The sequence below is a fragment of the Salmo salar genome, chromosome ssa09 (genome assembly GCF_905237065.1).
Source record: "Salmo salar chromosome ssa09, Ssal_v3.1, whole genome shotgun sequence".
Classification (NCBI taxonomy): Eukaryota; Metazoa; Chordata; class Actinopteri; order Salmoniformes; family Salmonidae; genus Salmo; species Salmo salar.
The window spans coordinates 24,928,790-24,946,958 of NC_059450.1; the positions used below are offsets into that span (position 1 = coordinate 24,928,790).

The 18,169-nt window shown below is 42.4% G+C and overlaps 1 protein-coding gene across 1 annotated transcript in view; it reads right to left on the minus strand.

The window, feature by feature from the left end:
* Positions 1-18,169, minus strand: part of brf1a (BRF1 general transcription factor IIIB subunit a) — a 60,122-nt gene that overhangs the window by 14,826 nt on the left and 27,127 nt on the right. Inside the window, exons 13-16 of the mRNA XM_014210704.2 lie at positions 8,441-8,502; positions 8,212-8,293; positions 3,299-3,354; positions 2,090-2,358 (exon numbers count right to left, since the gene is read on the minus strand). Coding sequence (XP_014066179.1) covers positions 2,090-2,358; positions 3,299-3,354; positions 8,212-8,293; positions 8,441-8,502 — 469 coding nt within the window. The remainder of the gene's footprint in view (positions 1-2,089; positions 2,359-3,298; positions 3,355-8,211; positions 8,294-8,440; positions 8,503-18,169) is intronic.

Below are 18,169 nucleotides of genomic sequence, written 5' to 3' on the forward strand. Positions count from 1 at the left end.
CTCAGAGGCCTTCCCTAGAGGCCAGGCTGGCCATGACCGAGGATGGGAGACCCTGTATAAATCAGGCTTGAGACTGTGCAGGGCCAGTTCCTACAGGGGAGAGCCTTTAAAAGTGGAGTGGAGTGTGGGGGAGCCAAGCAGTGGTTGGAGGAAAGTGAGAAGGAGCACAATGCTTCAGTGTAGCAGTCAGTAAGTTCTGGAAGCAGGCAGCACAATGGACTTACTGTCAGCCACCGCTCTCCTCCACTTTTCTAGTTCTCCCTGACTTGCCTTTTAAATAACCACAGCAACCCTTTCAGAGCTCCAGTAATGGTGTACTCGTCAAACAACCAGTGAAGGGACTCTTTCTGCAGTCAATGGGCAAGTCATGTTTTCATTTGAATGTCACTATTTCTGAGGTACAATGTCAGCAAAGATGCCAAATTATCAACATAGTGATATAGAAAAAGTAACTGTTTGGATAAACCATGGTGTGATCCCATCCTGTGGTTAAAACTATTTTTGTTGAGCAAGCAGAACTAAAGTGCAAAGTTCAGATTTTTCTCAGCAAGTGGATGAGAGTCTTAAAAGCTACCTGCTAGCAAAAGCACTGTTCCATTCAGGAAAAACAAGTGTTGAAAGTGTACAATGAATGATTCAATAACCATAATGTAGATGAATCATTTATTGACATGAATGCATTTTTTTTTTTTTTTTTAATGTACTGACAGTTGGAGGGAAAATTGTAATTCTTAAAGGGGGAAAGGTTCATCCATGAAGCCCTCTTCAACAGCAAAAAAAAACACTGGAGATGTCTTGAGTGTGTAGGCCTACAGTAAACGTCAGCTTTCTAAAGAAGTGCTAGGCTACTCTGACTGGCGCAACTACACTGAACAAAAATATAAAACGCAACATGCTATATTTCAACGATTCTACTGAGTTACAGTTCATAAAGGCCCACCCACTGAGGAGCCAGGCCCAGCCAATCAGAATGTGTTTTCCCCCACAAAAGGGCTTTATTACAGACAGAAATACAAATCAGCTGTCCGGGTTGCTGGTCTCAGATGATCCCGCAGGTGAAGAAGCAAGATGTGGATGTCCTGGGCTGGTGTGGTTACATGTGATCTGCGGTTGTGAGACCGGTTGGACGGACTGACAAATTCTCAAAAATTATGGAGGTGGCTTATGGTAGAGAAATGAAGATGAAATTCTCTGGAAACAGCTCTTGACAAAGGAGAATTACTCACTAACAGGGATGTAAACACATTTGTGCACAACTTTTGAGAAATAAGCTTTTTGTGTGTATGGAATATTTCTACAATCTTTTATTTCAGCTCATGAAAAATGGGTTGAGAGGGTTGGGGCTGGTCAGATGGAGGGAGGAGCTGCAACCAGATGACCCCAGTAACACTTACTGCACTAGGAAGGGGGGTGGGGGGGGGCCTCCCCTGGATGTCACTAAAAGGCTGGCTCTAGGCTGAGCTGGGTCAAGGCTGAGCTGGGTCTAAGACTTGTACACCTGCAAGATGGTTCCACACAAATTTGATTTGAGGTTTTTTTAAACAACAAACAACTCAAAACTGAAGAAACTGATTAACTTTAGAAGAAAGCCTCACAGTGGATCATAACATACTGAATGTGTGTGTTGAGAAAGCGGGAGAGAAAGAGAATGAGATCAAGCAAATCCTGGCAGAGAGAGAAGGTAAATCTCAGGGAAGCACATGGGAGTGAGTGGCGGGCTGAGTGAGTCCACAGCCTTCCAGAAAAACAAAAAAAGGAATGCGAGCATCTGTCTGGTTGTCGCTGGTGATTAATCCAGGATAGAGGAAAAGTGCCGCCTCATCGTTATTGAGAAGAGCAGCAACATCGCTTCAACAGGCTGGGAAGTGGACATGTTGCCCCTAGTGACAGACAGGAGGCTCGGAGAAGGACAAAAATACTGTTGCATCACTCACATTTCCATTCATCTCCCATTTATTCAACACTGCTGCCGTCAGTCAGTCTTGAAGCTTAAATCAGCCAATATTGAATATATTGAACAATATATGACAGTGAACAGCAGTGGTATTATTAGATAGACTGAGTCACACTGTGGTTCTGCTTCACCCACCTCTTGCCCAGGCTGCTGAGTGGTGTGCCCAGGCTCAGAGGGACATTGGTGGGTTTGCGGTATCGTCCAGTCAGCCTCTGGGCTCCAGGGGTGGCTCCTTTCGGAGACTCTGCTGTCTGGTGGGCTGGACTGGCACATGGCTTGACATTCAGCTCCTTCAGGATATCGTAGTTGATCTTAGTGGAGATCTTCTTCTGCTCCAGCATCTTCTCTATGGCCTCGTCGGCTGTGCTGGCATGGATCGGAGCCCGCTTCTTGGAGCTCTTGGGCTGCAGGGCACATAGTGGGGTTTCAAATCACTCTATATCCAGTCAAATGCAATTAGTTATGCAAATTGGTGCTTTACCTTAATGTACATTTGTAACTATACTTTGCACAACAAAGGGATGCTCTAGTTATGCGGTAGTATTACGGGAGGGGGCCGATTGTGAAGTTAGACAACATGGCATAAGGTGGTTGGATCAGTGCTGTCAAAGACTCCACACCTCATTAGGTATCTATTGCGCTGCAGTTAATCCAGCTAGTTAAAACCAGAGAGCAGATGTTGGACCTAACAAGGAGCCTGGGCCTTGCCAAATACTGACATGAAATGAGAAACCCACTAGAGTGGAAAACATGCACACACATTGACACACCACAGCTTAGCATATATCCAGGCCACCCCAAGCTCACTGCTTCTTTATACCAGTGGTTCTCAACTGGTTTAGTCTCGGGACCCAAATTGAACCAGGTTGTCTGTCGCGATCTAATAATCGTGTCACGATTTTTTGTTGTTGCCAAAATGCAATCTGGAAAATGTTTAATGATATATTGATACTAAATGCACCAATTATATGACAAAGGAACAACAGTCCCACCTTTTTCAATTGTCAATAATTCCACTTTGCCCATATTCTTGATGAAGAATGTAAACTCACTGGTGTGAGACCAAAAAAAAGATAAAAATATCTACCAAATCCACTAAAGGTTCCGCTAATAATTCTAAATTGAAAACTGATTGAAGAAAAAAATAGGTTCATTATCATTTATACACACTTTCTACCTGATTTTAGTAGTTTAAGTTCAGACTGGTGTATTTTGACAAAAAAAATAAAGAAGCATTTATCAGTATTATTCAGACACTCGCAACACATTCAAAACCTCCCAAGACCCAAATTTGGTTTGCAACCCACCAGTTGAGAATCGCTGCTTTAGATTGTCAGGATTTACCTTCTTGTCCTTGTAAATCCCCAGCTCCTTCTCTTTGGCTATCCGCGCTTCCTTTTCTGAAAGTATAAATGGATTGGGGGGAATTCAATTGGAAATATAGTTATTTGTAGAGAGTCAACTTGGGGGGGGGGTTAGTCTCTAAATAAATGCTAATTTAACAATTCTTCTATTTGTTTAAAATGCAGTGGTAAATATGAAAATAAAAGCTTCCAATGAAATGAACATCCCCACCTCTCTGTCATGGTTTATTTTTATGTGGCGGCGCTGTCCACTCAGTTGTGCTGAAATTTGACCTCAGCTGAGCTCCTTCATGCATAGATTTTTTTTTGCATTTCCTCATTTTCACCATGCGTTTGTGATTACAATATGCATTGGAATAAAGGTTTTCATTTATCATTGTTTGCTTTTGTCAGTCAGCTGTTCAGAGCGCACATTGCTTTGTTTTTCAGGTGCGTGCAGATACTGATGTTCTCCGTACCATCCGGGGCCAGAAGTAGTACATTTATTTCACTTAATTATTGTCTATCAATATTTGTTTTCTTTCCTGGATCAGCTGACGGTCGACAATATCACTAGCCTAGAGCTAGACACCAATATCACTAGCCTAGAGCTAGACACCAATATCACTAGCCTAGAGCTAGACACCAATATCACTAGCCTAGAGCTAGACACCAATATCACTAGCCTAGAGCTAGACACCAATATCACTAGCCTAGAGCTAGACACCAATGTGCATCCAATAAGTATACGTTAATGACACTATGATTATAGTTTCAATAGAAGCATTCGATTTTGCAATGACATAAGATTACATTGTCTGGGATTTGTGTGCCCATGAGAACTGTTTTCACGGCGAAATCAAATCCAATCTTATTGGTCACATACTTGTGTTTAGCAGATGTTATTGCGGGCGTGCTTCTAGTGCCGACAGTGCCGCAATATCTAACAAGTAATAAATAAACAATTTCACAACAAATACCTAATACACATCTAAGTAACTTAATGAAATCAAGAATATATAAATATATGGATGAGCAATGTCAGAGCGGCATAGACTAAGAAACAGTAGAATACAGTATATACATTTGAAGTCAGTAGTTTACATACACCTTGGCCAAATACATTTAAACTCAGTTTCACAATTCCTGACATTTAATCCTAGTAAAAATTCCCTGTCAGTTAGGTTCACCACTATATTTTAAGAATGTGAAATATCAGAATAGAGAGAAATATTTATTTCATCACATTCCCAGTGGGTCAGAAGTTTACATACACTCAATTAGTATTTGGCAGCGTTGCCTTTAAATTGTTTAACTTGGGTCAAACATGTCAGGTAGCCTTCCACAAGCTTGAATTTTGGCCCATTCCTCCTGACAGAGCTGGTGTAACTGAGTCAGGTTTGTAGGCCTCCTTGCTCACACACGCTTTTTCAGTTCTGCCCACCAATTTTCTATAGGATTGAGGTCAGGGCTTTGTGATGGCCGCTACAATACCTTGACTTTGTTGTCCTTAAGCCATTTTGCCACAACTTTGGAAGTATGCTTGGGGTCATTGTCCATTTGGAAGACCCATTTGCGACCAAGCTTTAACTTCCTGACTGACGTCTTGAGATGTTGCTTCAATTTATCTATGTAATTTTCACCACAAAGTGCACCAGTCCCTCCTGCAGCAATGGACCCCCACAACATGATGCTGCCACCCCCATGCGTCATGGTTGGGATGTGTTCTTCGGCTTGCAAGCGTCCCCGTTTTTCCTCCAAACATAATGATGGTCATTACGGCCAAACAGTTCTATTTTTGTATCATCAGACCAGAGGACATTTCTCCAAAAAGTACGATCTTTGTCCCCATGTGCAGTTGCAAACCGTAGTCAGGCTTTTTTATGGCGGTTTTGGCGCAGTGGTTTCTTCCTTGCCGAGTGGCCTTTCAGCTTATGTCGTTATAGGACTCGTTTTACTGTGGATATAGATACTTTTGTACCTGTTTCCTCCAGCATCTTCACAAGGTCCTTTGCTGTTCTGGGATGGATTTGCACTTTTCGCACCAAAGTACGTTAATCTCTAGGCAACAGGACGCGTCTCCTTCCTGAGCGGTATGACGGCTGCGTGGTCCCATAGTGTTTATACTTGCGTACTATTGTTTGCACAGATGAACGTGGTACCTTCAGGTGTTTGGAAATTGCTCCCAAGGATGAACCAGACTTGTGTAGGTCCACAATTGTTTTTTCCTGAGGTCTTGGCTGATTTTCTTTTGATTTTCCCATGATGTCAAGCAAAGAGGCACTGAGTTTGAAGGTAGGCCTTGAAATACATCCACAGGTACACCTCTAATTGACTCAAATGATGTCAATTAGCCTATCAGAAGCTTCTAAAGCCATGACATCTTTTTCTGGAAGTTTCCAAGCTGTTTAAAGGCACAGTCAACTTAGTGTATGTAAACTTCTGACCCACTGGAATTGTGATACAGTGAATAAGTGAAATAATCTGTCTAAACAATTGTTGGAAAAATTACTTGTCATTCACAAAGTAGATGTCCTAACCGACTTGCTAAAACGACAGTTTGTTAACAAGAAATGTGTGGAGTGGTTGAAAAACAAGTTAATGACTCCAACCTAAGTGTATGTAAACTTCCAACTTCAACTGTACATATGAGATGAGTAATTCAAGATATGTAAACATTATTAAAGTGACTAGTGTTCCATTTATTAAAGTGGCCAATGATTTCAAGTCTGTGTGTCGGCAGCAGCCTCTCTGTGCTAGTGATGGCCATTTAACAGTCTGATGGCCCTGAGATAGAAGCTGTTTTTCAGTCTCTCGGTCCCAGCTTTGATGCACCTGTACTGACCTCGCCTTCTGGATGATAGCAGGGTGAACAGGCAGTGGCTCGGGTGGTTGTTGTCCTTGATGATCTTTTTGGCCTTCCTGTGACATTGGATGCTGTAGGTGTCCTGGAGGGCAGGTAGTTTGCCCCCAGTGACACGTTGTGTAGACCGCACCACCCTCTGGAGAGCCCTGCGGTTGTAGGCGGTGCAGTTGCCGTACCAGGCGGTGATACAGCCCGACAGGATACTCTTAATTGTGCCTCGGTAAAAGTTTGAGGGTTTTAGGTGACAAGCCAAATTTCTTCAGCCTCCTGAGGTTGAAGAGGGGCTGTTGTGCCTTCACCACACTGTGTGGCTGGACCATTTCAGTTTGTCAGTGTTATGTACCAGAGGAACTTAAAACTTTCCACCTTCTCCACTGCTGTCCTGTTGATGTGGACAGGGAGGGTACTCTCTCTGGTGTTTCCTGAAGTCCACGATCATGTCCTTTGTTTTGTTGACCTTGAGTGAGGTTATTTTCCTGACAACAGACTCCCAGAGCCCTCACCTCCTCATGTAGGCTGTCTCGTCGTTGTTGGTAATCAAGCCTACTACTGTGTCGTCTGCAAACTTGATGAGTGAGTTGGATGCGTGAATGGCCACGCAGTCATGGGTGAACAGGGAGTACAGGAGGGGGCTGAGCACGCACCTTTGTGGGGCCCCAGTGATGAGGATCAGCGAAGTGGAGATGTTTCCTACCTTCACCACTTGGGGGCGGCCCTTCAGGAAGTCCACAACTCAGTGGCACAGAGCGGGGTTCAGAAACAGAGCCCAGAGCTTAATGATGAGCTTGGAGGGTACTATGGTGTTGAATGCTAAGCTATAGTCAATGAACAGCATTCTTACATAGGTATTGCTCTTGTCCAGATGGGATTGGGCAGTGTGATGGCGATTGCATCGTATGTGGACCTATTGGGGTGGTAAGCAAATTGAAGTGGGTCTACGGTGACAGATAAGTTGGAGGTAATATGACCCTTGACTAGTCTCTCAAAGCACTTCATGATGACAGAAGCGAATGCTATGGGGAAATAGTCATTTAGTTCACTTACCTTTGCATTCTTGGGTACAGGAACAATGGTGGTCATCAATTTCACATAATGAAAAATTACGTAGACAGTTACACTTACAGCACATTTTCCAAGATCTCCAAGATCAATGATTTGTACAGGGTTTAAGTTCATTGTTCTAATTCAATTGTTAAATGCTTAATAATGACAAATAACTTATGTCATTGATGTAAGAAAAGGTTGTGTTATGTCACACGATCTGTGAAGACTCCAAGCATTAACTCATGAATTATGGACAACTCACAAACTAGGGTGTAAAACATTTTTTCATTCAACTCATGTATTATATTGAATGTAATATTATATTGAATGCTACCTATTCTGCGTGTGTTCATGAGTTTAAAATTGCCTTGACAGAGGGTAGGCTACCGGCAGTAGTGTAGGCCTAGTGGAGGGTAAACTCCAGTAAATGCTGTTTACCCACCTTTTTTCAGAAAAATGCATTGAAAGTACCGGGAGCGTTCCTTTTTTTCACCGTTTACGACTTATATTTTTTACTACTACACACTGGCTACCGGTAAGGCCTATTTGAAATGTATGGTAATACACATTGTAGCCTAGTCTAGTAAGTTGACCGTGTGTGTTAGGGTGACGGTTCCATTTTCCCCGGGACAGTTTCAGCCCCATTTCAGCTGTCCCGAAATTTCAGGCTAGAAAAAAGGTCAATTTGTCAGCAAGACACATCAATTAATGTAGGCCTAATCAATGGCAATCGCTGAATGTCATTAGGCACACATTTTGGTGTTTTGTAACAGATGTTTATTTCCATTAATCAAATAGAGTGAGTAGGCTGTACATGCAGTTTGGATGCTGGAATTATTTGAGTGGGCGAACAAGCACAGGTAGCCTACTTTTTGAAGTGATTTGTTTGACAGATGAAAATATGACTGGTTGTATTCCTGCCACATTAAAAGGTAAATGTACATGACGTCTATTATTAGGCACATGAATTTTGCAATACAGAGACCCACTGGGTGTGGCTGTACCTTTCTGCTCTTTCAAGTAGTCTTCATTCTGTTTCAGCCAAAGCTCAGTCTTGATTTTCACCTCTCTGTCATTCAGGAGATACTGCAGAGAAGGGTACATAAATTACATAAAGTACATAAATGACCTTAGTTATGCATTCACAGGCTTTATTTGCTGGCAATCCTGTAAAGTCAGAATGAATAGATGGTTCAATATTAGGTGCAACGTAAATTAAAATCCAGTACATACCAGCTCAATCTCATCATCATCAATACCACTCAAGTCCAGCTCTCCATTTTCAGCATCCTCATCTGAAAAATAAATTGGAACATTATTATTATTATAAATGTTAAGTATTGTAGGTTCTCAGGTACGCCAACTCACTCTGGGAGAAAGATATCAATTCCACAGCAGATAACACTTTACAAAATTCATCCAGTGTATTTCTGCAAAAACAATTGTGCCTGGAGTTTATCAGTAAATAATAAGCACCACAAATTCTAAAAACAAAAAATAATAGGTTTAAGCCTGATTTAAGCAGATCTGCCTGTAGAGATTGTCTTTTCAATTACAATACGCTTTCAAGATTGTGGTACGCTTTATTTTCATGGAGTTGCTGAAACGTCAATTTGCATTTTGATGCGAGACAATGGATTCCTGAGCCTCATTTCCATTTTTACCCTCCTTCCTCTGGTGATTGCTCAGGTTGTCAAGAGAAGAAACAACAGCCACCTTTATGCCGAGACAAGACAGGAGTGTTCTCAAATCCCAGGGAACTCAACACTTCAATGATGAACGTTTTTTTCCCAGTCCCTCACAAAAGGAAAAGTCTGATTACCTTTGATAACAGAGACAAAAGGATTGTGGGATTGACTTCGGCAAAAAAGAAAGAAATAGAACAGCTTTCACACACAGATGAATCTCCTTGATAAGCCATTTTCTAATAAAGTGAGACTCCTTCGCCTGCCTACACACAGACACAGTCTCAGTCAAAGGGAAGAGGAGAGTCACGTCTTAAGAGGCAACATGTGACACGTTTATGGGAGTCGTTTAACTTCTGTCACCTCTCTGTCTGACGTGTTCAGAGAGCCATGCTTCCCTAGGTTAACACACTCACCACAGAAGCACACTTCAAAGCCGTGCCACACACATCCAGACAGGCTTCCCAGTTAATTAAGGAGAGACGGGTGCACAGGACACACCACACACAATATTACAGAAGGTGCAATCCAGTCAGTCGTGTTCAGTAGGTCCCAATCGGTCTGGCCCAGCCCTCTCAAAACTTCCCTTCAGTGAAGTGTGAGGGGAAGTTTTTTTATTTAACTCGGCAAGCCAGTTAAGAACAAATTCTTATTTACAATGACAGCCTACACCGGCCAAACCCAGACAACGCTTGGCCAATTATGAGCCACCCTATGGGACTTCCAATCACGGCTGGTTGTGATACAGCCTGGATTCGAACCATGGTGTCTGTAGTGACGCCTCAAGCACTGAGATGCAGTGCCTTAGACCGCTGCGCCACAGACAGGAGACGGACAGAGAACACACTATTCATCCAGAGGAGCAAGGAGGAGCATGAGAACAGGGGTGGTGACAAGTTAAATTAATTTCCTTAAACTATGACAATTACATTGCTTTTATCAAAACAAATTATTCAAGTAAATAATGATACTGTATGTGATGTGGAAAAAACTAAGAATAATAATGTACCGGAGAGTATAAAAAAAAAATAGGCAGTAAATCGAGACTAGCTGCAAATGAATTAAAGTGTTGATTGCAGCAGGATAAAAGGCAGTGCAATTTACATTGTATTCTCCTTTGATAAAACCCTCTTAAAATGACATCATGATGTGAGATGGGCTTCTACAGTTTTTGTTCACACAGCACACCCTGCGCATCAATGCCATGAGCCCCAGGATTCCTTAGGGCTTTCCTTTCCCAATGAACATTTCTTTACCAGTAGATCCCCCCTCCCCCTGGAGCACTCTAGAACGCACTCCAAATCCGCCACAGAGGGGAGGAATAAAGGGTAGACCACTGTCAGATCGTCAACTGTGGGGGCTGTCCACAAGCCAAAAACACCAAATTCTGATGTGATGTTGTCAGAGATTAGATACTACACCGCATAGCTTCACTTTTGTGTGTGTGTGTGTGTGTGTGTGTGTGTGTGTGTGTGTGTGTGTGTGTGTGTGAGATGGAGAGCAGCTGATCTCCTTGAGCCCATATTTCAGAGAGAGAAAAAGACAGGGGAGAAAGAAAAAAGTATGGTCCAGCAAATTAGAAGAGAGCGTCGGTGCTTCGAACCTGCGTGGTCCTCCCCTCTCCGCTCTCTTCCCAGAAAACACTCCAGAGTTCATGATCGTCAGGATGAATCAGCTAGTGGCATGGTGCTGCTCACGGTGGATCACTATTACCTAAACTTCAAGACTCCCTTGAGGTCCCCAACAACACCGCTGCTCCAAACAAGGCTTTCCCTTAACCTGAGAACATGACAAGTCTCATCATCATGCAAAACCAGCCCAGTGGTCAAGTCAAGCAGACTACATGGCAGCTGCGTGCTGAAAACAACCAAACAGAGCAGAGGAAATAAATAAAGTGTAATATTCTCCGACTGAGATGGGCAGGCCAGGCTGAGGCAAGAAGAGCCCATTAAAATATGACCTCCCTAACCTTGACTGAGCCCAGACAGACACTACTCCCTCTCAGCCACCTGCCTGGGCCCCTGCCCTGAGCCAGAGGGAGGGAAGGAAAGCGAGAAAGAGAGAGATGGCTAGAACGAGAGTGAGCAAGCGAGAGATTGATGGTTAAAGATTTCATAATGCTGCTGGTGGCAGAGCTGTGTGCTGGTTCACCATGTTGAGCACATCTCTAGCACTAACCTTGGGACAGGGACCCACCAGGCATTACAGCCCACTTCATTATCTGTTCCAACCCTTTAACATAACCACATACATCAAACAGCATTCAGATATGTTATCATAGTGCCTTGACAGTCCTTATGACATAATCCTGTGTTTGTGCTCCCTGGTTTCCACCATGCTAAATCAATAAACAGTTTTAGCCCTGATGCACGCAGTGAGTTAAAACCGAGAGAGCGAGAGCGAGAGAGAGAGAGATAAGCCTGAGGCACAGGACTTTCTGCTCCTCTGTGGTAAACGGCAGCTGTCATCTCCACTCAGGCTGGGAGCTACAGACAGAGCATCCCCTTTTCCTCCCCAGTCCACGGAGACGGATCATGTCCAGTCACGACTCGCTCATATGATATGTGTCACAGACTATGATGCAGCATCTCACCAAGCCTAGGAGACGCTACTGCAGCTCTTGAGAAACACAATCAGCCTGGTTTTACATTTGAAATCACAAAGGGGTTTTGTGAGACTTCCTGACAAAGTGTAATAGGCCGGTAGAGATGGGCTTAAAATACATACTAGAATGTTTTTATCCTAATCTTCCCGCTTTTGGCATATGCATATTAGAGGTCGACCGATTATGATTTTTCAACGCCGATACGAGGACCAAAAAAGGCCGATACCGATTAAATCGGCCGATTTTTACTTTTTTTTAATTTGTAATAATGACAATTACAACAATACTGAATGAACACTTATTTTAACTTAATATAATACATCAATAAAATCAATTTAGCCTCAAATAAATAATGAAACATGTTCAATTTGGTTTAAATAATGCAAAAACAAAGTGTTGGAGAAGAAAGTAAAAGGGCATTATGTGCCATGGTAGAAAGCTAACGTTTAAGTTCCTTGCTCAGAACATGAGAACATATGAAAGCTGGTGGTTCCTTTTAAAACATGAGTCTTCAATATTCCCAGGTAAGAAGTTTTAGGTTGTAGTTATTATAGGAATTATAGGACTATTTCTCTCTATACGATTTGTATTTCATATACCTTTGACTATTGGATGTTCTTATAGGCACTTTAGTATTGCCAGTGTAACAGTATAGCTTCCGTCCCTCTCCTCGCTCCTACCTGGGCTCAAACCAGGAACACATCGACAACAGCCACCCTCGAAGCAGCGTTACCCATGTAGAGCAAGGGAAACAACTACTCCAAGTCTCAGAGCGAGTGACGTTTGAAACGCTATTAGCGCACACCCGCTAACTAGCTAGCCATTTCACATCGGTTACACCAGCCTAATCTTGGAAGTTGACAGGCTTGAAGTCATAAACAGCGCAATGCATTGTGAAAGGCTGCTGGCAAAACGCACGAAAGTGCTGTTTTGAATGAATGCTTACGAGCCTGCTGGTGCCTACCATCGGCTCAGTCAGACTGCTCTATCAAATCATAGACTTAATTATAACATAATAACACACAGAAACACGAGCCTTAGTTCATTAATATGGTCGAATCCAGAAACTATCACGTTTATTCTTTCAGTGAAATACGGAACCGTTCCGTATTTTATCTAACGGGTGGCATCCATAAGTCTAAATATTCCTGTTACATTACACAACCTTCAATGTTATGTCATAATTACGTAAAATTCTGGCAAATTAGTTCGCAACGAGCCAGGCAGCCCAAACTGTTGCATATACCCTGACTCTGCGTGCAATGAACGGAAGAGAAGTGACAATTTCACCTGGTTAATATTGCCTGCTAACCTGGATTTCTTTTAGCTAAATATGCAGGTTTAAAAATATATACTTCTGTGTATCGATTTTAAGAAAGGCGTTTATGTTTATGGTTAGGTACAGTCGTGCAACGATTGTGCTTTTTTTCGCAAATGCGCTTTTGTTAAATCATCCCCCATTTGGCGAAGTCGGCTGTCTTTGTTAGGAAGAAATAGTCTTCACAGTTCGCAATGAGCCAGGCGGCCCAAACTGCTGCATATACCCTGACTCTGTTGCAGAGGTGACACATTTTCCCTAGTTAAAAGAAATTCATGTTAGCAGGCAATATTAACTAAATATGCAGGTTTAAAAAGATATACTTGTGTATAGATTTTAAGAAAGACATTGATGTTTATGATTAGGTACAAGTTGGAGCAACGACTGTCCTTTTTCGCGAATGCGCACCGCATCGATTATATGCAATGCAGAACAGGCTAGATAAACTAGTAATATCAACCATGTGTAGTTAACTAGTGATTATGATTGATTGATTGTTTTTTATAAGATAAGTTTAAATGCTAGCTTACCTTGGCTTCTTACTGCATTCGCGTAACAGGCAGGCTCCTCGTGGAGTGCAATGTAAAGCAGGTGGTTAGAGCGCTGGACTAGTTAACCGTAAGGTTGCAAGATTGAATCCCCGAGCTGACACGGTAAAAATCTGTCGTTCTGCCCCTGAACAAGGCAGTTAACCCACCGTTCCTAGGACATCATTGAAAATAAGAATGTGTTCTTAACTGACTTGCCTAGTTAAAAAATATTTATATAAAAATAATAATAATAATTAAAAATACATTAAAAAAAATTGCCGGCCAAAATACTGATTGTTATGAAAACTTGAAAAATCGGCCTTAATTTAATCGGTCGACCTCTAATGCATATCTCTATGATGTCATCAGTAGTCACCTTACCCCACCTTCCTCCGAGGGGCTGGCCATCCGGCCATCTGTCATGCTGGCCCTGGCCCTACAGACTGTACTGCCCCTAGGCATTGTAAAACACCCCACATCTCCGCCTTCTCACTGTGGAATTGAGGCATCTCCAGATGTCAGGCAGAGAATGTAAATGACAGAGCGGAGGACCTTTGTGTGTGTGTAGCTTCATCTGACCTCTCTATGATTGCCTTTTTGTTAAATGGGAAGGAAGATAAACACCAGTTTTTCTAATAGCTTACATTTTTAAAGGCTAGCCCAGGTAGGTAGGTCGGATGTGTAGAGTGGTGCTGCTGCTGACACAGTGAACATTTGATTCTATTCCACCTTGAATAGCTTCTAAATAGACCTTTTAACAGCCCAAAATTAGCAACTAGAGATCTTCTCACTTCACTTGGATCTGCCTTAAGATATTCACACACCAGAGGTCGTTACGCTCTCTGAATTATATTGTTATGTTTAGCTGTAAGTTACAGAGTAGTAACTGTAGTCTTAGAATTGGAGAGTCAGGAGCCCTGCTTAGGTAAGCAGGAGTCTACTTATTTACCAATGGCTTTAAGCACTGGCAGTGGACAACTCCAGTCATTGAGCGCTTCGTTGTCCAATGATTGATTGACTTTCAAATCAAAACCTGGTATGTGGGGGAAAATGAGGCACAAGTTTGTTTTCTGCGCAAACATCTGAAATGGTTCAGGGAAGTGCCAAGATTCACCTAAATCCAGAGGCCCAACACCTTTAAATGGCCCTTGCGGAGTGCTGACATTATCAGCCCATAAAAGCAGAGCCGTTTAAAAAGTGCCAGAGGCTGACTGTGCTCAGTGATGCTGTTAAGGTCAGGCCCAAAGTCATTGTTTGGACTAAGTGCCTGGATGAAAACACAGGCCTTCAATCAATGCCTGCTCTAATGGTAAAGGACAGTGCTCCCTGAAGACAAAACTATATAGACTTTTGCGACAGAGTTATCATGTGGTTGCCGAGTCGCAAAGCTTTGCCAAGACTGGCTGCTCTCTCCCTGACTCAAGTGTAAATGAATATGCCATTACTCAGAGACTAAAGCATCTAAACTTCAGCACACCTACTGTAACAATCACTAGTCATGCCTCTGGTTTCCACCCTTCAATTAGAGGTCATCTGTACCAGAGACCGGAACTGGGACCAGAGCGGGTCCCGATCGAGAATTCTAAATGACACCACGGGTCTGGGTCGGATCCGATATGATTGTCACGGGTCTCAGGTATGTCAGTTAAAATTGCACTTGTCCGGAAGGGCCCATACAGATCCAAACGCAACTGCTGCAGTATAGCAAAAGAGACATTTTATAATTTATGCTGCTGCTCTTGCTTTTCATGAGTGGAACAGGGCACAAGTAGCTTGTTGGCCAATCATGAATCAAAGTGGCACAAGGCGACAGGTATAAAACCTGTGTGTGTGGCAAAAGTTAGGAGATATTTAATCAATGGAAGATGGAATAAAAATGACAGAATTAAAAAGTTAAAAGGAGAAGGATTGGCTACAATGACCAAGAACCACAACAGGTAGGCTGCTACTTAATATTCTGAATGAGGGTAACTGTAGGATGAGAAGGCATATTCACTGCAGCCTCAATTAGCCTAGCTAGTTAACTCCCGGTTTGATGCAGTCAAGACAGGTACTACATAATCATATTGGATGATAAATACCTTAACTATGGCAACTATTAGTCTACTATAACGCGAGTCTGCTTGTTTGGTTGCGGTCTCATCTCTCCGTGTCATCTGCTCACAGTATGGCCCCTCCCTGCCTGCTAGAGCAGCACCCCGGCCTCCCTTTATCAGCTCCAGTTAATAAAGTAGCATAAATTACTTTCCCCACACTCTAGTTGTCCTCAGGTCCATTCGGAACAGGTCTCTATGTTTTAAGAATGAATTTATGCATATCAGGTACGGGTGGGAAAGCCCCAGGTCCATTTTGAAACGGGTCCAACATTTTGGACTCATGAAGACCTCTACCTTCAATATAGGCGTTAGGGATGGATGACAGATTGGTTTAGTCTACTCAATTCCATCTTTAGTGTCTTAAACACATGAACAGACTCTCAAAAGGACCCCTCCTCCCCTTCCTCTTAAGCCGTGCCCAAACCAACAGTGCACGAAAACATAACTGATCACACACAGATGAAAGTCGCCTTATTAATGACAAGGTCCTACTCTGCCCACTTAATGCTTCAAACGTTGAGCTGGGGACCCTTGAACTTCCGCCCCTCCCAAACCCACCATAATTAGCCAGTTTTGGGGAAGCTACTCTGAAAATATAGTTTACCAAGCTACCAATTACTTCACACTGGAAGAAGTTAAGCTACCCTTAAGAAAAAATATAGTTTACTTAAGTAAAGTTAGAAAAATAGTTCACTACTTCCAAACTACATTGTGAAAAAAAAATATCCAAATCTGAAATGTCAGACTTCAAAGAACCATCGCTCTGTAGTCAGATGTCAACAGAATGTGTGATTTAGCCAATTAAAACACATAAAGCGAGAATTAGGTTTCAAGTGTGAATTGGGCAGGTCTGATGCCAAAAAAGGAAATTATTGCCTATGTCACACATTTTTTGCTAAAAATAAAAAGGCGATTGTAGTTTTATTTAATTTAACCTTTATTTAACTAGGCAAGTCAGTTAAGAACAAATTCTTGTTTACAATGACGGCCTACCCACGCCAAACCCAGACAACGCTGGGCCAATTGTGCGCCGCCCTATGGTACTCCCAATCACGGCCGGATGTGATGCAGCCTGGATACGAACAAGGGACTGCAGTGATGCCTCTTGCACTGAGATGCAGTGCCTTAGACCGCTGCGCCACTCGGCAGCCCAAACACCACTGTGGCATTAAATAAATGATTAACTACTGAAAAAACTACCAAGATTTGAATTAATTTCAACTACCACCAAGAAACTGCAATATGTAATTCAATTATTAGTTGAACTACAGGTAGTTCACTACTCCAACACTGCAATTAGCCAGGCCTGAGACACCACTGGCAGACTGCATCCATGACACAACCATTGCAGACACACAGATCCATGAAAGCAGCCCCAAGAGGTACACACAACAACACCGACTTGCTTAAATCATCCTCTCTCACTAGATCAGCCACATATTAAAAAGTATTCTATTAGAATGAGTCAAAAGGTCAGCCAATGTACAGTACCAGTCAAAAGTTGACATACCTACGCAATTCAAGGGTTCACTATTATTTCTACATTGTAGAATAATATTGAAGACAAAAACGAACACATGTAATCATACAGTAACCAAAAAAATTGTTAAACAAATCAAAATATATTTTATATTTGAGATTTTTCAAAGTAGGCACCCTTTGACAACTTTCCACACTATAGGCATTCTCTCAACCAGCTTCACCAGGAATGCTTTTCCAACAGTCTTGAAGGAGTTCCCACATATGCTGAGCACTTGTTGGCTGCTTTTCCTTCACTCTGCGGTCCAACTCATCCCAAACCATCTCAGTTGGGTTGAGGTTGGGTGATTGTGGAGGACAGGTCATATGATGCAGCTCTCCTTCTTGGTCAAATAGCCATTACACAGCAATGACAGTGGTGGGTCATTGTCATGTTGAAAAATAAATGTCAGTGGGACTAAGCGCAACCCAGATAGGATGGCGTATCGCTGCAGAATGCTGTGGTAGCCATGCTGGTTAAGTGTGCCATGAATTCTAAATAAAAGTCACCTTCAGTGTCACCAGCAAAGCACCATCACACCTCCTCCAAGCTTCATGGTGAGAACCACACATTCGGAGATCATCCGTTCACCAACTCTGCGTCTCACAAAGACAAGGCGGTTGGAACAAAAAATCTCAAATTCAGACTCATCAGATCAAAGGACAGATTTCCACCGGTCCATTGCTCATGTTTCTTGGCCCAAGCAAGTCTCTTCTCTTATTGGTGGTTTATTTGCTTAATTGAGCTGTTCTTGCCATAATATGGACTTGGTCTTTTACCAAATAGGGCTATCTTCTATATACCACCCCTACCTTGTCACAACACAACTGATTGTCTCAAACGCAAAAAGGAAAGAAATTCCACAAATTAACAAGGCACACCTGTTAATTGAAATGCATTCCAGGTGACTACCTCATGAAGCTGGTTGAGAGAATGCCAAGAGTGTGCAAAGCTGTCAAAGGCAAAGGGTGGCTACTTTGAAGAATCTAAAATATATATTCATTCAACACTTTTTTGGTTAATAGATGATTCTATATGTGTTATTTCATAGTTTTGATGTCTTCACTAATATTCCACAACGTAGGAAATGGCAAAAATAAAGAAAAACCCTTGAATGAGTAGGCGTGTCCTAACTTTTGAATGGTACTCTATATTTTCCCCTTTCACGGACATGGAGGATGAGATCCACATGACAAATGTACATAGAGA